The sequence below is a fragment of the Meleagris gallopavo genome, chromosome 2, assembly GCF_905368555.1.
Source record: "Meleagris gallopavo chromosome 2, MGAL_WU_HG_1.1, whole genome shotgun sequence".
Taxonomy (NCBI): domain Eukaryota; kingdom Metazoa; phylum Chordata; class Aves; order Galliformes; family Phasianidae; genus Meleagris; species Meleagris gallopavo.
In genome coordinates this window covers 3,880,511-3,903,888 of record NC_139405.1, presented here as the reverse complement: position 1 = coordinate 3,903,888, position 23,378 = coordinate 3,880,511, and the positions used below count along the sequence as shown (strand labels likewise).

The window sequence follows — 23,378 nt, the reverse complement described above, 5'->3', positions numbered from 1 at the left end:
GCGTATGGTTGTGACTATGTTGAAAATTGGTGTTGAGTAGCTGAGAAATTTCTCTGTCAAACAGTGCTATTGTGCTCTTTTTATCTATTGTTTTCGTGGAAATAAATAGGAGGCATTACTTTCAGAGTGACCTATGTAATTTTGGTGGTTGATGTTCATTTGTGATGTTGTTTACTTAAGACATATATACGTACACTAATGTATTGGTATTCCTCTGCTTGGAATGGCAAGTAAGGTTTTATCATGGGTCCTGTGAAATACCAACCTACAGCATGGAGCCAATTCCTAACTTCTGTCTCCAGAGTAGAGTGGCATCAGGAGCTGCTACCACCCTCCTGCTTCCATCTTCTTCCTGCTGAGCAGGCAGCCTGGAGGTGCCACTTGCATTTGTAGCTCTGTTAGATCTAGAGCCACAATTTCAAGCTGCTTTTGTTCAAGAGCAGCCGTAGGAAAAGAGATTTATTGGTAGGCTTTTTCAGATCTCTTGTGTGCCAATCACTGAGGGTCTCAAAGGTCTACACCGGAGAAGGAACTTCTCAGCAAAGAACCTGACTGATATCATTCTTAGAGAGAGTGCCAATAGAAATTAATAGTAAAACTGAAGGTGGCTCGTAGCAATATATTGCTCAGGAATACTAATTTCTGTTATCACTGAATAATGATAAAACTATTGTGCTCTGTGCATTTAAGAATATGAACTATTACAAGAGTTCCATCTTGGTAGTCCATTGCTAAGCTCACTTTTGATTATTTGCATAGCTATACATGATCATATAAATGCTGTTACAACAATTGCACCATTTCTGCAGTCCACTGTATTGGAAATCTGCTGCCAAATTGTCTGGGGAAGCTTCACTGCCTTTATATCATCTTATGTCAATAGAAGACGTGGTCTTTCTTTTATTGAATGAATTGTCTGAGAATTTAAAATGCAAGCCACATTCCTTTATAGAGTCATTTTATAGAGTTCCCACATGAAAACAACAACAGCAAGACCCAACGGGGATATTTCTTCCAAGCTCTTCAGCTTCCAAACAGAGACCACAGGTTGATACTATTTTTTGTTTTCCTTTCAAAACACTGAATAATAATGGAAGAGTGTACAAAAATCAGTGTTTAACATAATATTGATATGCCACTTACATTTCAGGGTAATTACAGTAATTTGGTTGTTACTCTATATGGTGTCACGAATTAGCAGCTAGAAAACATGATGCCGTGGGAATGATTCAAGGGCTTTTCATCAGGCTTCACGTTGAACTGGCTTCTGAATCCTGCTGACTGTTACCTCTGCTAACAACCCAGCAATCACAGAATTATTATTATTATTATTTTTGTTGTTCATTTTCCTTGCTTCATTTAGTGCAGCTATATTTAATGCTCTTCAGAGTCACTTGTGTACAGCATGCATGTAAACAGCGATGTAGCTACATTTGACAGCAGTGGATGGTGGAGCCATAAAGGGATTTCATTTTAATGTAAAGTCAGAAACAACATATCAATATTTACATGACAACAAGAAGCTTGTATTAATTAACTTCTGACACCTGCAAGGCTGTTTATAATGAGAAGTGTAGCTGGGTTAATCAAGATGACATTTGATCATTTCTGTGCAGTCTCACATCTGTGATACCCCTGGAGAAACCTTCATTTCTAACCCCTGTGTTTCTTCTTGCCCTGCAAATTGTGTCTGCATTCTTTTCTCCTAACAGACAAATAGATTTTCAGAGAGCAGATTTTTAAAAAGACTTGGAGCTTAATTATTTTAAACCTTTGAATTTAAACTCTATGAAGAAAAATACTTATGACAATGAATACAGCTTAGATGGATTTGCCGTAGTAAAGCTCAGCCAGCGGAGAGAAGAATTTTGTTGTGCTGACTTTTGATGGTTTTTCTCCTCCTCCTGCAGCTCAAAAACTCAAAAACTTTGTCTTTCCTATGTTCCTAATGCTTTCCAATGCAGGGATGTGCTGACCTAATCCGTTTTATCCAGCCATGATATCTAAACCTGAAGAGTTTATTAGTTAAAAGTTGTTTTCAGGCTCAACTTTTAAGAGATTGTATCTGTAAAATTAGAGAGGTGACAGTATAAGGAATGGCAAAACAATTGAAGACAGATTTTCAGGGGCTTGGATACAGCAGCTGACACTTAGCTTCAGTAATTTTGGTGGTTATTTGATGGAATATGTTGGCTTCAGTAGTACTTGAGTGTTTTTATTCCAGGTGACGACTTGAATAATTTTGGTCCATAAAATTGATTTTAGTTGTGGCTTTTATGAGAGGAGATCAGGTGATCTCTGGTTCTGAACACCCTCACTTTCCACTGACTTTGAATCATAGAATACATCACCATGCAGATTTAGGAATTGCTTTCCCAGAAATACTTCATGTCTGCTGGAACGGTGGTTGCCTACTGCCTAACAAGTATCAAGATGTTATGAAAGTTAGTGGTCTGCTCTCTAACATTGATGCCAGGTATCAGTAGTGTTCTGTAGAGTGCTTAAGTAATTAAAATACAACATAACGCATCTTTTATGTTCCAAACTGGTTTGGGGTATTTTTGTTGTGGTTTCTTACATTTTAATTATCCACTTTGTATTTGCCTCCAGCCAATGGGTAGAAAGGCAAAAAATATATTTAGATGTTTATCTAACTTCCTGACATGTAGGTGTTTGCTTTAATTGGCTTTAGCGCTTCATCAGAAATGCTGCAAGCATATACACACATACACTGCATCATATTAGTATCTATCGTGGCTGTTTATCATGTCAGTCAGTGATTAAAAAAAGATTCATCAAGTGGCTACAAGTAATTTCATCCAATCAGCTTAATTTCCTGTTTTACTCACAAAAAATACTATTACTCCAATTGAGATGAAGTAAACTGGAGGGCCATTTTAATGTTACTGAGGAAAGCAGGATGATGATAAAATTATACAATGGCTCAGGTTGGAAGGGATCTTAAAGATCACCTATTTCCAGCCCCCTGATTGGTGAGGCACGATCTGCCCTTGATGAAGCCGTGCTGATTATCTTAGATCACTACGTCATTTTGTGTGTGCCTGAACATATCTTCCAGGAGGATCTGCTCCGTGATATTCCCAGGCACAAATGTGACACTCACCAGCCTGTAGTTGCCCTGTAGTTTCTTTCTCTCTTCGTTGAATCTGACAGTGATGTTTCCCTTTTTCCAATCACCAGGGACTTTGCCAGACATACATGACTTTTCAAATATGATTGAGAACGGCTTGGAAACCACATCAGCCAGTTCCTTCAAGTTCCTGAGATGTAGGTTGTCTGACCACACGGACTTGCATGCATTCAGCCCCATGAGGCAGCCTCATTTCGGACTTGCTCTTTGCTCACAGTGGGAGGGATTTTGTTCCCCTGATCTCTTCAGAGACATGAGAATTGTGGGAATTCGCTGTCACTGCCAGTGAAGACTGAGTTTAAGAGCTCATTGAGCCTTCTCCATGTCTGTTAAAGCTCCGTTCTCATTTTTCACACTTTCCTTTGCCTGTCTTTTCTGACCAGTGTACATGCACCTATAGAATCCCTTCTTATTATTTTTCACATCCTTTGCCAAATTTAGTTCCATCTATGCCTTGACTTTCCTGATCCCACTTCTGAGAGACCAGACAGCATCCCTATATTCATCTCAAAGCATTAATTCCTGCTTCTTCTGCTTGTGCTTTTCCTTTTTTTCCCTTAATGTGGCCAGCAAATTCTTGCTCAGCCATGCCATTTTACTGTCTCCTCTACTTCCTTCTCGTGCTGGGGGATGGAGAGCTCTTGTGCTCTCAGAAAGGTGTCCTTAAAGAGTTGCCAGCTACTACGTTCCATTCCTATGTTCCCAAGGACAGTTTTCCAGGGGGTCTCATTCAGTAACTCCTCAACAGTCAAAAATCTGCTCTGCTGAAGTTCATGGTCATGACTACACTCTTTGCTAGGCCCTTGTTCCTCAAGATCCCAAATTTGACCAGGTCACAGTCGCTACAGCCCAAACTGCCTCTGATCTTAACCACTATAATGATCTCCTCTGCATTGATGAGCACCAGGTCTGGTAACGCTTCATCTCTGGTTGGTCTGTCCAAAACCTGGGCAGTTATCCTCAGTGGACTCCAGGACTCCATGATCCATCATGTAGATGTAAGACCTGCTTTCTGTTAATTTGATGGTCAGTTACCTTTCCTTTCCACGGGGCCCTTTTATTCCTTCTTTATGCTGCTGATGTCTAACAGCCTACCAAGGCTGTGGTCATTGCTACTACGGGCATGCCACGTGCAGTTCAATCTGAGTCTGATTTTTGGCTGAAAAATCATACAGACAAAAATTGCAATAGGCAATTGACTGGCAAAGTGCTTTGAAGCAGTTACTTCAGCATCCAGGAAAAGCAGCAGAGGAGAGCATTTCTTAGATAAGAGCATTTTTTAGACAAGGCAAAAATTGGCAAACTGTGGAGGACTGGTCAAATGGCAAATGCCTTTTGTAAGAAATGAAATAAGGGTTAGAGAGCTAGTTAAAATTATCAAATGAGAAGGAAATTTAAATGCCTGTTTCTTATCCCTATTTGCTCCATTAGGTAAGGCTTCTGGCTTGCCTAGGTTTTATTCTGATAGGAGAAATAATCTGAGTATTGAGCACCTTTGCTCATTCTTATGGTCATTAGAAAACAAGGTAGCAACAGATGTAGCTTTAAAGATACTAGTCAATACACTAGTCACTTCTATTTTTCCCTTCAGGTAGAATCACAATTTATTACATGTAATATAAGAGTTAGAAATTGCTTCCAAACTCTGTCTTATTCAATATCTATCTGTCTTGAAGCCAATTATCTGATTTATCTGATTTTTCCTTGAGATCAGATTGTCTAATGAAGTTCTAGCCAAGTAAATACAGGAGAGTCTGTTTTAAACATGGTTTAATTACAAATAAATAAAACCAACCTTTCAACAGAAGCAGTCTGGCACACCTCCTCATCAGTTATCACCGTGATTCTGATGGTTAAAGCTTGCATTTTCAGACCTGATTTGTTTATTCTTTTACATTACTCAGACGAAGATAAAAGGAATCAAAAAAGTCAGGAAGCAGAAACCGTTTCATCTCAGAACTTGGAAGACATTAGTGGTGAAGATGCAGCTGTGCAGGTAACACACAAAAAACTAATTTGAAGCAGAGGAGGAGGCTGTTGGGACAAGCGGTGTTTCCTGTTTCTGCTCCTGCACTGTCCACTGCTGGCACCCACAGATCAGAACTGCTTTAGCTAGGGTCTATGTGGAGGTAGTAGTTATGATTAACCAGAAGAGTTACCCATCTGGTTCCATTTGAACAGTGGGCAATATGGGAATTGGAACAAGTGACACTGAGGGAGAAAAGGGAAGGGCCTGCCCTCACCTGTGTATATGGGGGTTCATGGCTTCAAGAAGCCTCTGATGAAGTTGAGAAGAGAGCATTTCTGTAACAGGATGGGAGTCTGCTTGCATGGAAAGGAGTGTGAGTTTTGAGGTTCTAACTCACTGTTACCCAGCTTCAAATCTCTTACTGACAGAAAGCTATCAAAGCTGTTAAAAAGTAGCAGTATAGCTTCGGTTTTCTCCCGTAATCTGTGGAACTCACAGGGCCCTTGTTCTGACTGTGTATCTTTTGTTGTTTCTGGTGATGAAGCTCAACTTGATAAAAGAGCATCAATATGAAATGTATTGATGTAGCATACATCAGTATAGATATGCAGATGACATACATAGATAACAAACATAGATAACGTTTTAATTTTCATGTAGTTTTGCGTCAGAGACATTTATTGCCTCACAAAAGAATTCTAACAATAACCATTTATGAATATTTTGCTCTGCAGCACCAATTTATGCATTTTTAAAGACCATTTTTGCTTAGTGTTTCAAAAACAGCATGTTAAAAATGCCTCCTCAGACTTCTGTGTTTGTCAAAATGACAGGTAAAATTCTGCTTAAAATACTGTAAAATAGGAATGATGCAAGACCTTAATTTAAAAAAATGAAAATATTTTCCGGAATGTTTTATGTGATCACTATTTCTATAATTGCAGAAAGATGGAGTGATTGCTATTTCCCATACTGAACTGCCTTTAGATGATGTCATACACACGGATTTTCATGCCTCAGCAACTTCCTTCCTTGAGGCTGAAGAAAAAGATACTTTTCATCCAGTATATAGAGGAGCTTCAAATGCTTTCTGTATTCGTCTATTTTGTATCGATGAGAAGTATGAAACTAGGTAAGCATGGATGACTGGTTACTGCTTTTCTAATCTTAGTAACAACTTTTAAAGTAGTAGTTTTCAGACAGATCTGAAACTGACAGCACCTGCTGCAGCTAGGTTAGATTCCTCTCACCTTTCATTTTTCCCCCATTTTTTTCTTTTACTTTCACTGATAACTTATTGAAACTTTCAACCTCCAGCTACAACCTCCTATATCTGAGAAGACTGCGAAGGAAAAAAAATAAGTTACTTTTGGTGCAGGAATAGTGGTTGAAGATATTAAAGAGCAGTACTGACACCTGAGGGATACCAGTCGTCACTGATCCCCATCTGGACATTGAGCCACTGACCATCACTCACTGGGTACAACCTTGCAACCAGTTCCTCATCCATCAAACAGTTCACCTATCAAGTCTACATCTTTCCAATTTGGAGAGAAGAATATTGTGGGGGACCATGTTAATGGCCTTACTGAAGTCCAGCTGGATGACATCAGTGTCTCTTCCCTTGTTTACTGATGCAGTTACACCGGAATTGAAGGCCATCAGGTTGGTCAGGCAGGACCTGCCCTTGGTGAAGCCGTGCAGGTTGTCCCATATCCCATCGCTCTCTTCCATGTGTCTTAGCATAGCTTCCAGGAAGATCTCCTCCATGATCTTCCTCAGCATAGAGCTGAGGCTGACATGTCTGTAGTTGCCTGTTTCATCTTTCCTACCCTTCATAAAAATAGGTGTGACAATGCCTCATCCTTCCCACTCTTCTTAAAAATAGGTGTGACAGTGCCTTTTTTTCCAGGGACTTCACCTCACTGCCATGACTTTCCAAATATCATGGAGAGTAGCTTGGCAACTAAGTCAGCCAGTTCCCTCAGGACTTTGAGTTGCATCTCATGAGGACCCATAGACTTATGGATGTTCACGTTCCTCAGGAGGTTGCAAACCTTACAGTGGGAGGGGGTTATTTCTTCCAACAATTTCTTCCAAGGGGTGTGTGAAGAACAGTTGCCAGTGAAGACTGAGACAAAAATGTTGAGAACCTTAGCCTTCTCCTTGTGTGTTGTTATCAACTTGCTTATATTGCTCACAAGAGGGAGGGTATGCCTTCTTGAACTTTCCTTTTCTTTATGATGTACCTGTCAAAGCCTTTCTTGATCTTCTTTGCACCCTTTGTCAAGTCCAGTTCTAGTTCGGTCTTGGCCTTCCTGACTCCATCCCTACACAGCCCTGCAGCATCCCTACACTCCTCCCAGGGCACCTGTCCCTGCTTCCACTGCCTGTATATTTTCTTCTTGCTCTCCAATTTGACCAGCAGGTCCCAGTTCAACCATGCCAGTCTCTTGCCTTGCTGTCCTGACTATCTATACTTGGGGTGGAGAGCTCTTGTGCCCTAAGGAAATATTCCTTTAAGATCTGCCAGCTCTGTTCTGTTTTCTGTCCTTGAGGGCAGATTCCCAGAGGTTTTGTTGACCAACTCCCTGAGGAGTTGGAGTTTGACTTTCCTAAAATTTAACATCTGATTTTACACTTTGTCTGTCTCATATCCTTCAGGAATATGAACTCCACCATTGCATGGTCACTACAGCCCAGGGAGCCTCCAATTCTGATGTCACCAATCAATCATGGTGCAGGAAATCTGTTCAAGAATGGTTAATTTATGGACAATCTAAAAAAAAAAAAAAAAAAGATGCAGGGTAATTATTGCAGAATAAAATAACTTTTTAAAGTTATACTCAGGTGAGGAACTTACTCTGAAATAATCTAATATGCTGAAATAGCAAAACAAAACAGTGATCTACTGTAACTATGTTGGGAAATAATCTCTCTGTAGGCTGGTTGAGTTCTTTGCTCACAGCATCCTTCTTAGGATAAGGATCTGTCATTTCTTTGTCCACTTTTGACATTCTAGCTACCATAAGAACCACTGTTGTTTCTGTTCAAGATATGTTGACTATGTTTATCACTGAACACTGCAGTCCCTTTCTTCTTTCCCTGGAGACATCTTGGATTCCAAGATGAATATCTTCAAGAAGATAGCATTCCTTTGTAGTCTTCCCCTAAGATTAACAGTCATACAGGATCTTCTCAGGGCTGAGGATTCTCTAGATTGTTATTTTATGGTATTTTCCCTGTATGTTTCCCTAGCTTTCACTATCATGATCCACCTGTTTGTGAAAGAATCTGACCACTAGAAAAGCAAATATGTCTGAGATGATGATTTGAAGTAATCCTGACTGTATCTCAGAATTTTGTCATGAGGGACTTACTGCTGACCCTTCATAGCATGGATCCAGAAATAGTAATTTGGTTGTAATGTAGGTACGATTATATCTTAGCCCTTGGGGGAAGTATACTGCTGAGGAATTTATGTTATCCAGTAGAGTTGCTAAATGTTTCCATCTCTTACATCTAGAACTGTTATGTGGCTTGCTAGTACATATAAAGAGAAACGTGAAGGAACTGAACTGCTATTTTCTACCTACAGATATTTGATACCTTCTTAACTCCTTGAAAATTCTTCCATCTCCATTCCTTGATGCCAAGAAGTTGCTGGACACCAGAGAACAGAAACATACATTGCTTTAGTGTTTTCCTTTCCTTTACTTACCTGTTTGTTTAACTGGTCTTAATTAGGTATTATATGTATGTTGGCCGCTCAAATGTTTCATATTAATTTCCATGGAAACTGCAACACAAACAAAGGGCACAATAACACAATTTGATAGGGGAAATTCTCAGCTACAAAGCACTGTTTTTCAACAAAGACACCACCATTAGTCGTGCATTTTTACCAGCAGTGAACAAGAGCCTGCATGCTGCACTCATCCAAATCTGCACGAGCAGAGGTGACAGCTGTGCATGGCTGAATGAAACATGGCTTGTCTTTCACGTTGCTGTTGCCACTGCAGAGATGCATCACCTCACTGTGCTCATATCCACCAGTTGCCCTCCATAAATCTTCAGTAAGCATCAGTGAATGTCGATGGGTGCATTTTTTCTGCATCGAGCAATTCAGTGACACACCTTGGCTTCATACACACTTCCTTGTCAGATGCCATTTTGTCAGACTGCCCCTTGGCTGCCATCTGCTGCATGACAACAAAATGTAATGCAGTGTTAATGGGAAGGTTCAGTCTCTACTGCCATACCACCAATATCTGCCTCGGTTGTCATGGGTCAACATAATAAAGTGGAGGCATTACTTCTGGAGCAGCCCTCATATAATATTCTAATCAAATGAGTATTTATACATTGTTAGTTTTCAAATTGTTCACTCAATCACAAATATTTTAATTAAAAATGATTTCTCCTTCCATTCCAGTAATAATATTGCCATAGAAATTAAAGAGAACTTAGTTATTTTAATTACATGTTTGATGGGGAGAGGTTTTGTCAGCATTTTTAGGTAACAGATATCCGTATAGAATATCTTCAGAAGTCACATTTTGTATTATGGAGTAATATTACATAAAGCTTCATTTTAACTGTATTTGATAGGCCTTGGTATCCTTACACAGAGGAGAATATGGATTAATTTGGTAGATTTATTTAGTCTTTTAAAACGCAAATGTCACTTTTCACTGTCAGTGTGGAACAGAGTGTGGAAGTGCTCTAAAACAGTAGGTGAGAAGTAGAAAGGAATTAAGTATTTCTTACACTTATGAGGAAGTAAATATTGAAATGTTTAGGATCTGCTTGTTATGCACGTTATCTAACTGTGTTTACTCTTGGTTACAGATCACTGGATTTTCTGCATTATGTTTTCAAGCTTTTTCCAGTACGTATACCTTAAAGTTTTAAAGTTTGCTCACGTTTTTGCTTGGAGGGACAATAATGCAGCTGACAGCAATAGCACATACATACAATGCCTGAGTAAGCCAGTGACTCACAAGAGTGCACTATGGATTGCTATCCTGTGCTGAGTTACTCTGAGGAGTCTGACTTCTCTTCTTGGCTGCTTTTGGGCTTTATCTATTGTGTGCATAAGTTCTTTGCTTATGTTTCGTAGGTATGTTTCATAGTGGTTTATTTTTGTTTTTTTTAGTGTCTAGGAAATGACCCTGTTAATGAAATCTGTAGTATTTGCCTATATGCTAAACCAGGAATGTTTGTGTTAAAGCTAATGTGAGGCAAAGAAGATTGTGAATTAACAGTGCAGTAGCTATTTCACATTAGCTCTCTGTGTAATCAATCTGCATCCGAGGCAACAAAGTATATTTTCTAAGGCATCCTTAATGCATGCTGTAGCACTGTAAATTCCCTCTACAAATTAATGCATGGTAGCATCCTTTAGAGACAGCTTACCACTGATGCAGAAGTGGCCCTAGCTATCAGCATGTACAAAAATGCTTCTCACTTCCAAAGAAAGTTCCCAAAGAAAGTGAACGCAGAAAAGGATCTCAAATTTCATACTAATTTATCCATCCAACAATATACTTGCCATCTGTAGTTTCTTGAGACAAAATGTCTCAGTAAAATCACCAGATGTAGTAAGAAAAATTAACCACGTGATATCCTTAAACTGTGCAAATACAGTGTGTGCTTGTGATGTGTGTGTATCCTGTAACATGTATGTACCAGAAATGCCAAATTCAGGACAAGGAGGACATCAAAGTATACATGAAGCTGATAAATGCAAGGTCAATCTGAGCTTGCATGCTGACTATTTGTTGAGGATTTTAGGGCTCTGGTTGTTGGTCTCAGCTGCAAATGTGCAGAAGATCCCAGAGAGACATATGCTGTCTTAAAATTCCAGTGCAACAGAATTACAGGGTAGAAAAAACATATCAAGGAAAATGGGTTAGCTCTAAAGGTCTGGGCATAAGGAGTAATGTTTCCACTGAAGAAGAAAAGAAAAATGGGGAGAAAAAGAACCTTTAGGGAATGCCAGGACAAGACTTTACTACTAGAGCTAAAAGACTCATTTCTGTAAGCTGAATTAATTTGGGGCTTATCAGTTCCTTCGTGCTGCCTGTGCATCAAGCCATCTAGGTAAAGCAACATTTGGAGTGTATGTACATTTTAAGCAAAGCATTCAGTTTATTTTCTTTTTATCCCCTGTAGTCAGAAGCTTCTGTGAAAAGCTGGTATTGAGATCACCGAGAGTCTATATTCTCTGCATATATTTTCAGGACAAAGACTTCTGTATCATCCTTGTGCCACATTATGTACCAGAGTTCCACCTGATCCAGAGTTTTGTTCGAGTTGCCCCTTCCTGTACTTCCCAGTTTGGTCGTGAGCTTTACGTGTTCCACCGTGCAGGATTGCTCAAGTGAGTCATGTGCCTCACAGCAACAAATGAAGTACTCTGAATTACTTTTATAATTGCATCATCCAACCCAACATCAGGTGTATATTCCTGCTTGCTCTTACAAATGTGCATGGTACAGTGCAGCATCTTACAAATTGGTAGCCTGAACCCCAAAACTGTATGGTTGAATAGCACAGGTCTGTGCCTGGAACAATTAGGCTTTAGCAATATTACTGCAACTGTCTCACTTCTTGTTCTGGAGTGAATCCTAAGCCAACTGAGATGTATCTCCACCTCCACATAACGGTATAATCAACAGTGTAGAAATACGGTTACAACGTCATGAAATAAATTAATTAGTGACATAAATTTTAATTAAACAAAAAATGAGGTAATTAGAAACGTAACGGCATGTGGTCTTCTAACTGCCAGCATTTCTGTAGTTGACTTTATAGAAGAAAGAAAAAAAAAATGCAAGAAGAGGATTCATTTAAAACTTGTATCTGTGTATCTTATTCAAGCTACTTCATTGGAGAACAAGGCCAACAGAGAAATGCAAACCATTTGACCCTTAGGACTTAGACCAGCTTGAATAACATTAATATTTGGAAGCCAGGTGTAGATTTAGTTCTTGGAAGCGTAAAATAGCTCTCTTGCAAAAGAGATGTGCAGTAATGTACATCTGGAACATACACACAGCAGTAACCTCATTGTTGAGTATCTGTTTTACCTAAGTTATCTCTAGGTTATTTTTGGTGTTGAATCATGTATTTCATTTCTTTCAAATTCTATGCTACTCTGTATGTTTCTACAGTCTGAAATACTGACAAACTGGGATACAGAACCTCTCTGATCATGATTCTTGTTACATTGCATATAAGTTTTCCAGTGCTTTGTTTGTATGACAAGCTGGACAAAACACCAATCTTAAATTTTTGGCACAACTGGAGATTTTCCCTTATGTTTCTTATAAATGCAGCTAAATACTACTTGATTTCAGAGAAATACTTCTGTTTTAATTGCATACTTAGTCACCATTGATGGTATACAAATAGCTTGTGCAGGAACTGGCCAGCTACTCTTGGACCTATGCAGAAGCTTTTTTACCATGGGATGGAATTGAGCTACTGTGTGTTATGTAAGAATCCAGCTGGCCAAAGATAAAGCCACTGGAGTAATTCCTGTTAATCTCAGTCACAGCTGTTCAGTAACAGAGCAGTAGGATTGGTAGTCATGAGTCCTTTTGCGATTTTGATAAAAATTAAACTTGTTATCAAGGTTTTTTAAAGGACCTTAAAATTCTGATTGAATTGCGCATATTGCAAGCAATACCCGAGCCTTTCTGTGGCAACAAAATAGGATTATTAGTTGCATTTTCCAGACCCTTTACAGCTGTGCTGGAAAGAAGGAAAAAAATAGCCTTCAAAAAAGATGTATAAGAGACCAGGTGAAGCTTTTAGAAAATTTCTATGCACAACTCAATGCACAACAGCAGATAACTCGCTTAGAAAAAAGTATGAAGAAGTAAAAGATCAATATATTGTACTTGCACCAAGAGCTTTCAAAAGGCATGTGAGTGAAAAAGACATCACATAAAATGGATTAAAAGGAAAACAGGGGTAAGAAGGTGGGAATCTGAAGACATGAAAGGGCAAAATCAGAAGAGGCACAGGCACAAAATGAGATACTGATTAGCAAAGGTTGGAGAAGGAGTAAGAAAAAGTGTTAAGTACACAAAAAGCAAGAGTGCAGCAAATGGAAGTATAGGTCTGCTACTTAACAGTGAAGGAGAAAAAATAACAGGTGAGAAGGCATAGGCTGAACTGCTTAATGGGTACTTTCCTTCAATTTTCACTAAAAGGCATAATAATAATAACAGTGTCCTGGCTTCTGGGCAGTCAAAGGAACTGGGCACCTGAAGTGAGTTAATTCTTTGCTGGAAGAAAAATGAACCCAGACCTTGGATAGCCCTTCCTACTCTTTCATACTCACAATGGATCTGGTTGTTTTAACTATCCATTTATTTATTTTAAAATATAAAATATAAAATATTTACATAACATAACATTACATAGTGTTTTTCTAGCACTAGAAGTGTACTTCATTAGTGGTCCAGTTGCCTTCTCTTGGACACGTGGGGAGGAGAACTCAAATCAAGGAGCACAAGAGTGGCAGGAAGATGGAATGCTTATGGGTCGCAAAGTTAATCATATTGTTGGTCTTGCTGGCCTTCATCCTCATCACTTGTTTGATCGTGTAATTAACTGTCTGTGGAAATGTCTTAACAAGTGTGGAAACTGAACCAAAGCTCACTTAGAAATTGAGGATTAGATTGTTGTTTGGATGCCAGATGCATGGTTTCTTGCAGAAATTAGTAATCAAATGTACATTCTTGAGCACTCAGATAGTTGAGTTGAAAGTATTTGATGAGATTGAGCTGTAAAATTTCCCATAACATATCATATATTTGGTAGTTATATATTATTTTGAAGTAAGTACCAGTAAGCTGGTACTTACGGATTACTAAATAGATGTATTATAGATTATAGTTAAGTCTCTACCTGAGCAACCTGGTATAAGGAGCCTGCTTTGGCAGAGGGGTTAGACTAGATGGTCTTTCGAGGTCCCTTCCAGCCCCTACAATTCTGTGATTCTGTGATATTCATTAGAACCAAAATCAATTTCATTGTAAATTAGGCTGAAAAGCTGTACGTACAAGTTTAAATTTAAAACAAGAAAATCAGGAATAGGAGTTATACTACACAAACTGCAGGTTTTGCAAATTGTGGTTGAAAGATCTTAATTCTTGGAAATGAAGTTACAGTTGAGTTCCTTGACAGTGCTCATCAGTCTTGATAGCATAAGCCTTGTTCAACCAAGAATGGTCAGTGTCTTTATCAGGCAACAGAATAATTCCTCAGCTGCTGTAGATGGTCACTGAAGTAATTTTGTTTTTTCATAAGCATTGGGTAGGAACATGTATTCTAACTGACCTAGTTACATGCTGGTATATTCCTGTCTTTAGCTAACATGTTGGTGGTGTATATATTGCACCATGTCACTGTAATGTGATTACTAATTGACACTCTTACATTTAGTAGTAGCACTTTATTCATGTAAATTTTTCTTTGTTCATAACTCTTTGAAGAATCAAGGCCTAATAATTCATTTTTTATTGGAAAAATTCTTGTGCAGCATTGATATTTCTGCCTTTCTTTGCTCATTATCTGGAAATGACAGTTGGTTCTGCTTTTTTTTTCTTCTTCTCTTCCTCTTGTTTTGTTGCTTATTTCCTCTCTTTCTTTTCTTTCATTTTCTCCTTGTGTATTGGTGCATAGTAATGGGTTTTGTTCTTACAGATTCCTTGCTTTCTGTCTCTACTTTTATGCTTCTGGACATGGGATTTTTGTGATTACAGGAATGGCAAGTGTTTGCTGTATGGGATTGGACTGTAGGTGCTTAAGCACTAAGTGTTTAGTAGCTTTTAAAGCAGCATTCTTGAGTTGGTTTAAGCAGGTGTGTGATCTCTGCTACTGAACAATAAAATAAACATTTGGAACAGCAGTCATAGCAATAGACGCCAGCTTCTAAAAGATATTTGGTGCCTCTGAAAGACACATCTTCATACACACAGGAAAAGTAGTGTTTAGTTTGTCATAAGGCAAACCTTTCTTCCTTTCTGTTGTTTTTTTTTTTGTTTGTTTTTTGTTTTTTAATAGGTCTTTTAATGTAAGAAGAGCAACAACCAATGATATACTCGGAGTCAAAATGCTCATTAAAACATTGACCTTGAATGAGAGTATATTGAGTGACTTAAATACATTTATTTTCGCTCGCAGGGATCCAGTGAGTATTTGCTGTAAATATATTTAGAATACAGTGGATACATACTGATAAATACATTTACAATTTGTTATGTTTCTCTAAGCTGGTGAACTCTATCTATGTAACAAGTTGGTACCAACGGTTGGTATGGGCTGTATGCAGCTTGACTAGATGGTTAAGCCTATTTGTGGCCTACACCAATTAATCCTTTCATTGCAAACTCCTCAAGTGCAGAGACACAAACAGGCTGCATGCATTTTTTTTGGCCATTGACAGCCTGACAGTTTCTTTTCTTGCACATAAATCTGATTGCATGATGAGCATGTACATATACTTTGTTATACGATAGGGGCTTCTTTTTCCTTCCTGTAATGCAACCTAATATATGCCCATCAAACAGTAGGAAACATGCATTTTTTTTCATAGTGGAACATGCATAGACAAAATACTGTTAACTTACCAATCGTGCAATTGTAGAAAAATCCATTTTATGCTACAACTGATGAAAACTTTATCTATATATTAATTAATATTATTTCCTAAGATCTGACCTTAACCCAGGACTAAATTAGTGGCTGAGCATATGGCTCTGCTATAGCAGCTAGATGCTAAACTAAGCTTTAGTCCAGTATGGTTTCAATTATATATGTGTGTATATGTATATGTATATATATGTATAACAATATGTATATTATATATGTATGTTATATATGTATAACAATATGTACACATATTGTTATATACTATATACTGCTTGAACATTATACCTTAAGGTAAGAGAGAAGGACTGAATTGGTGTAGTGCGTAAATATATATACTGGGAAAATATTTTAACTGTGCTTATGTGGTGAAATACACATTTAAGATAAAATGACAGGATCAGTAATAAAATAAGAACTGTGCTTATGATGCTGTTTCCTTACAGGATGGGACCCCAGTACAGGCATTTGTAGCAGAAGTTTTGGATCAAATAGTTGGCATTTCTGTTGTTAGAGATGAAATGGTAAATTCTACTTATATTTTCCCCATATGTTATATCTGAATCATATGAAAATGCTAACAATTAGCCCTCAGCACCAAAGGCTGAGTTCTGTGCTTGCCACTATACAAATACCTAGCAGAAAATATATGTAAAAACCACTGGTTCTTTGTCTCTTTGCTAAGTAGTCAGTATCACTTTAATTCTCACAACAGTGATTGACACACACACGGAAAAAATCACCCTGGTAGTTGCAAGAAGCTTCTTGATGGGTTCTGGAAGTACAGAGATCCTACATCCCTGTTTTGTTCTTTAGTACAAAGCCATTCTGCCTCTAGCTGTTAGGAATCACTTATTTTGCCTCCTGATTTCCAAAGTGGTTTTGCTAAGCCTACTGTGAAGAGTAGCAGCTTTCCTTTTAGATTTGCTTTCTTAACCTTTTTCCCCACTAGTGGCTTTTGAGTGATTATAAATTGAACTTAACTTCAAAGCGTACAAACAAAAAACATGCTCTAATGGAGTACCAAAAAATGAAAAAGTTTCACATTATTCTTGGAAAGTAGTGCTCTTTAATTCTTTGTGTTATGGCCTTCTGCTGTTGAAAAGACAGATTTAAGATCTTTCAGCAGCTGTAGTGCTTAGTTCTTAAACTAAGGAGTTGTTGCTTCTATTTACAAAAGTAACTCATACTAAGGGCCTTGAGTTAAAAGGATGCTGCAGTTTCTTGAGTGTATAAGTGTACAAAATTCTCAACTTCTCACTTCAATATGGGAAATTTCTGGGAAGGCATTTCTTGCACAGTTCTTTTCTGTAAAGTTTTCCTTTTTTGGTTTAAGTTTTGTGAGGAGACAGCCTAGACTTCTGTCTTAAGTCAGCAAAACAAAGGTTTTCTCTTTCTTTTTTTATGAATGCCCATTAATCTGTATCAGACATTGTTGTGAAGGAATCATATATGCATTCCATGTAAATAAAGGTTGGCATACAGAAGAATGGATTTTGATACAATGAAAAGATTTTCGAGAAAAATGTGTTCAGTCAGTCTTTTCAGCTTTAGTTGTATAATCCTCAATGGCACTTCATTTCAGTGTTCTTACTTAATTCTGTAATTGATATAAAATTACCTCATTGGCACTTGCCATAATATCATAGATACAGTTTTTTAATCACTGCTCATTTCCAGATTCTTGTTTTCCAGGACATTGTGTATATTCAAACACATTACAACATCGAAGACTTTATTCATTTTAATGACTACCAGCAAGAGGAACATGGAGAGCTTTACCACTTTGTCTTAAATCCAATATTTCGTCACTATACCAAACACTTTCTAAAGGAAATTCTTCGCTTGGCCCACAAATCTTCTCTTTTCTACCCTGTTTATCCACAGTATGCAGAGGGCAAGGTAAGAATGAAGTTATTTCTATTTTATGTATTGAATGTTATCACTTCTGCTCATTGGATTCTTTTTGCTTCTGTGACTGATGGAAAAAAGGAATTTTCTTGGTAACCTGGAGCAAATTATGCTTTTTTTTCTTCTTGCATCATCTAATCTGCATTCATAGATACAGCTGTTACTTAGAAGATTTAGTCCATACTGCTGTTAGCAGTGCATACAAGTCAAAATTTACTCAATATCTTCAGGAAGCATTTGGAGGAGCATAAGTTTGAAGTGGCCTTGGCTTTGGCCCTTCTTTGCCTAGACTGTGAAGCTCTTCTTAGGGGGTGGCTTCTTCTGAGCTGAATCACTCTTTACAAGTGTCTGTTTTTTGGTTGAATTTAGAAGATCCTTAAGGCATCTGTTGTCTAAATATAGTTATATATCTTAAGTTACACACATTAATATGTTGCCCTGGGAGCAGCACAGTAGAGGAATAATGTATTTGGTACCTCCTCACTTGTTTCTAGGTGAAGCATATATACTTCTCACCCACACAGCTTCTCGTGTTGCTGTTGCCTCGTGTGTTGTCAACCCCTCTACAAATGTGCTGTAGTACAGATAAGCAAGTTTCCCAATAGATCTGTTCCAGGATGGGGTACCAAGCATTCACTATTCCTAGTCGTGCCTAAGTAGGACCCTGTGTCTGAGTTGAAAGTCGTAGTTTGTGTGACTTCATTTCTTGCCCCTGTGTTGGATGCATAGTTGAAAAAAACCAAAGAACTGTCATAACTCATCATCTCAGGAGACCAACATCATGGTTTACTTTAATTGCTTTCAATTCAAATCAGCTATCAAGCATGTATAAAATGAGAAGGAATAATGTACATGTAACACCTTTTTATCTAACAACCTGTGTTTCTTGTCATAATTTATTACGAGAACCTAATGAAGTTGTGCTGCCTCACATACAGCTTCTCAGTTGCATAATGAATTTTGAGAAGTACCCCTATTTGTTTGGATTCAGAATGAAGTGGAGGGCAGGGAAAAGAAAAGAATGATTTCACTGAGCACAGTACAACATGAGCATATTAAAAACACATCCAGTTGGTTTGTAAGAACACTTCAGAAATGATTAAGGTACTTCAGACTGGTTTTTATCAAAAGTCAGGGGGATCTGGGCATCTCATTGTTAGTGAAAATTTAACTTGTACTTCTGCAAGGGCCACCTAAAAACCATAAACACCTAATGCTGTGTGAGAAAATTCATTTCCAATAATGTAAGTTGTAGAAGCAAAAGAAAAGATGATTTTAAAAATATCCATAGCCATATACAGCTAGTATCTGACCTGGTCACTAAGCTCCTGCCAGAGTTAATGGAGAAAACACAGTGCATCCAGAGGGCAGTTCATCAATCATAACTACCAATCTTAGGACAGGAAGAATTGCCCTCTGGAGATGCTCACCTCTTCAGCTCTGGGGAGGTGTCTGCATGGCTAGCTAGATTAAGCTCCTATCTTTTAGATGGTGACTTATGTGTTTTTGAAATTGCCACCCTTTTTAACATAGGAATTTTGACAGATTGAGCAGATCCATTTTCAGAAGGGTGTATTTTCCTGCTTCTCCAGTGTGCATTTTGTGGAGTTTTATGAAGTGTTCTCTTGAGAAACTAATGTCCTTGTGTAGCATTAGGTTCTCAGGTTCTTCAGAGGTACTTACAAAAATGCAGTTTAATGGCAGTGGATGGAAGAGAACTTAAATCTTACTAATAATTCCAATTTGGTCTACTTCTAGATTAAAGTATCTCTAAGTCACTTTAGCTCATTGTTGCTTCATAATAAATGGGTAAAAGTGATATTTTACTCAGTTCTCCATGGTGTAACACTCCTTTTCTTTTCAATATTTCTGGATGAATGGTACTTCAATGTAATTTAGTTTGCATTAATGCTCATTCTCTATTTCCTGTAATTCTCCTATATTTTTTTTCCTTTTCATGTCATAAGTTATGATGGAGCCAGCCATGCTGTAATAAATGGAATAAAGCTACTTCTTACGGTCCATGCTGGTCTTATTAACATTCAGGTTTTCATTCACTTCAAGTTTATGCCAGTTTATTAACATTTATCACTTGGATTAAATTGACATTTTAGTTGGTATAGTATTTTTACATAAATTCATAACCATTCTCTGCCAAACAAGCAAAGGTTAGCAGTAAGCAGATAACATAGCTTAATGAGGTCAAATCAAGCTGATTCATGATCACTATGGAGAAAAATATCCTCCCGGGGAAAATACTTGTGCTGAAAAATCCTATAAACCAAACCACTTGTTTATCTGTCATTCCCACAGAGATAGTAATGTAATTACACTCATAATTATCTTCATTAGTGTCAGGAATTATCTGCAATTCATTCCTCTGCTCTGAGTATGTTTGTTTATTTACTGATTTTTCTCTCAGATTTAGCCAACAGAGCTAAGAATTCTGTATTTGCAAAGGCATACAACAGACATCTGTGATGCACTGTTCTGACATTCTCTCTGCTGAAATATAGATCACTGTCTTTCAGTTTCAGAATCCCTTTGCCCATTCCCTGACATCTGCCCTTCATTACATGGTTCCCGTGCGACCAAGACGACAGATTGTCTATCCTCTGGAAGAGCTTGGCATAAACGCTCCATCAGAGCAGGTCTCCAAGGATCAGGTGGGTAACAGAAGCAGCAGCAGGCTGCCAGAGGGGCAGACTGCCAGCTAATGCAGGGTTTGGCAGATGGGATGGCATTACCAACTTAGTGTTGATAGGTTGCTTCTTAATTACATTGAACATGGTGTCCATACCCTACGATCCCAGTTTTTCTTCTATACAACCACTGTTTTTTCTAAGCTTGAATTTAAAACATATTACAAACGTCAATCACTAAGCTGTAACATTTACCTACTAATATATGCTCATGTTTCAACAACATTTTTTTCCATAGTGGTACTTTCAAACTCACGAAACATTTTAAATGTTATGAGTTAAGTTTATGTATGTATTATGCTCTTAAAGTGAAAAAATACAATTTCACGATTCTGACCTTTTCTGTAGAAATTACTTAGATCAATTTATCTTTTGTTTTCAGTCCTGAAGTCAGGTTTCTTCAGTGCATAAGATACCTTCAAAAATGAGTAAATATACCAGGAATAATTTAACAGCAAAAGAACCCACACTGTTTTCACTACCAAGCAGTATCAAACAGATACCCACGTTTAATGCAGGAATTTATTATACAACACTCATGCAGTTGTAACATGTTGGTGCCTTACTATTTTGTTTGTTAAACAACTTATACTATCTGATGTTATCACTAAAATGTGATGTGAATACGTTCCTTATAAAACTAAGTAGTGAAGCTGAAATACTAGAAAGAAAAAAAAAAAACAACAGTTAGTGATAGATACCCTTGGTAGATAGCTGTAATTTGCTGAAGAAATGTCATTAGAGAGTTTTATGTGTGTCTTGTAACTTCCAGACGGCTGAGATAGGTTTCCATATAATGTTTTTAGTGATGTCCTTTTCACAGTTAGTCAATAATTTTTGACTTCCAAAACTCTATACTTGGCAGCAATTGGCAAGGCAAAATCCAGAACATGGCTGAGGCCACTGAAGTGAATTTGGCTTTGTTGATTACATCCCTACGTACCTCTTCTTTACAGAATAAGCTCTCCAAGCCTTTTCTTTGAGCTACTTCCGATTTTATTTTTAAAATGCATTGTTACCATCTTAGCAGAAGAGCTCACTGTAGTGTTTTTGTTTGAGTTAGAAGATCACAGACCTCCAATTTCTGAGAGATTTGCTCATCTGGTGTCTGCTCCATTCCTGAGTTCTTTCTATAGATTTCTTGAGAGTTGCAAGTAGTGAGATAATTGTTTTAAATCTCCAAAGTTTAATGAGTTTCTACTGAATAAAATACACACATTTTCACTAACAAAGTTTTGCTGATTTGAAAAAAAAAATAGGTAGTCACTCTATAAGTATCTCTGCATATGCACCAGCATTAATTATGTATTTTTGACAGACTGCGTTCTGTCAAAACTGACATCTGGGCTTGATCCCTAGGCAGTAACTTGAGGATAAAGCTAGTCCTATACTGCTGCCTATAGTTTTCTGAAATACCAAGAATTTGAAACCATACAAAGATGAACGGACTCTTCTGCTGAGTGAATGAAATGACCTTTGGCCAGCATAGGTTGGGAAAGCTTTTTAGTTTAAGAGGTAAGCTACCACGAGGGACTGCATATGCTAGTAAAAGTAAGAAGCTACTTTCAGATCTCGGATGTTTCGTAAGCTCTGGCAAGTAGCCAGGCATAAGGCATCTGCCCTTTCTTTCAAGTTGCAGAAAGGAAGATTGATGCAAATCAATAGTCCTGCTCTTTCCTACAAAATGCTGCAGCTAAGCTGCAAATAAAACGAGGTGTATTTTTATAAAGTAAGTATAATCAACTTTCAGTAGGCACAGAGTTATCCTACCTGTGCATTATTGTGGCAATCAAAAGGCCTGCTCAGGCACTCTGTAAACAGAAAGGCCCAATCCCTTTTTCAAAGACCACAATATCCTACCAAGGAGTTAAATATGATAATTCTGCCAAATAGAAAGGTTGAGAATTGTCACCTCGAAAAATAGACAGATTTTGGTCATGGGGAGAGATGCTAGCAGGCTAGAAAGTGAAGTAAAAGGAAAAATGGAAAAGAATTTTGGAATTTAAGTGTGGAGGAGAGAGGGAAAGGCAAAAGGCGGAAGAATAATCTGGAATAGGAAGTGGTGTGGGAAGCTGTCTGAGGCAAGCACCAGAACAGCAATAAGGAGAAAATGTCCATTACATCTTTGTTAGGGTGGTTTTAAACAAGCTATTTCCCAAGCTGTTGTGTAGATAGAGGCTAGATCTTGCAAGGTCTCAAAACTTTTGGGCAAACAGGGATTCCAAGTATTTGAGACAACTCCTCCTTTCTCTACCATGTGTCTTCTGGCTCACCAAGCTTATTTTAACAGAGAGGACTTTTCCTTCTTATATATAAAAACCCACTGCATTTCTTTCTAACCTTAGCCCACCCCTGCTTTGTTTCTGAAAGCAGGATGATTGGTTATTATTGTAATTCTCATTTGAAGTAGCTCTGCAGTGGTGGCAGTTTTTTCACATGCATTTACAATCTTTTTATTGTAATGTATCTCAAGTTTGGAAATAGATAATTTTCATTTGATTGCCCTCCTTAAGTAATTGCTTGAGTATCTCTCTCTTATGATGGAGATGATTGTAATGAAATTCTTGCTTTGATACCCTCAAGATGCCCCTTGATATCTAGCCATCAACATCTGCTGCTCATCTACTGCTCTAGCAGCTTTTTGCCTTCCTCTTGTCCCAGCCTTTTTTTGAGTTGTCTCCTTTACTTGCTGCAAAATTTATTTTTCACCAGTAACAGCTTGGGGCTCAGCAGCTCAGCCATTCAGTGTCTGAGCACAGTTCTTGATTTGTGCATACGTTATCTCGATAGGCCATTAGTGGCTTAGTATCATTGAGAGAGTGCACAGTGGGAGCCTGGGAGCTCAATCAATTTGCATCCCTCTTTAATACTTTGCAGCCTGCTTGTGAGCATGAAGAGATTCATTTGTAAATAGTGACCCAGTACAGATAAACGGGACCCAGAATGACTCTCTTCTGTTTCCTTCCTGCAAAGACAG

The 23,378-nt window shown here is 38.0% G+C and overlaps 1 protein-coding gene across 7 annotated transcripts in view; it reads left to right on the top strand.

Moving 5' to 3' along the window:
• Window positions 1–23,378, top strand: part of CFAP61 (cilia and flagella associated protein 61) — a 93,866-nt gene that overhangs the window by 16,733 nt on the left and 53,755 nt on the right. For 6 of the 7 annotated variants that reach the window (XM_085218665.1, XM_085218664.1, XM_085218666.1 and 3 more), the window contains 8 exons: window positions 5,056–5,147; window positions 6,065–6,252; window positions 9,972–10,011; window positions 11,366–11,505; window positions 15,204–15,330; window positions 16,235–16,312; window positions 17,469–17,690; window positions 20,231–20,365. In XM_085218665.1, coding sequence (XP_085074791.1) covers window positions 5,056–5,147; window positions 6,065–6,252; window positions 9,972–10,011; window positions 11,366–11,505; window positions 15,204–15,330; window positions 16,235–16,312; window positions 17,469–17,690; window positions 20,231–20,365 — 1,022 coding nt within the window. The remainder of the gene's footprint in view (window positions 1–5,055; window positions 5,148–6,064; window positions 6,253–9,971; window positions 10,012–11,365; window positions 11,506–15,203; window positions 15,331–16,234; window positions 16,313–17,468; window positions 17,691–20,230; window positions 20,366–23,378) is intronic. The other variant, XM_085218668.1, reaches the window with a different exon arrangement.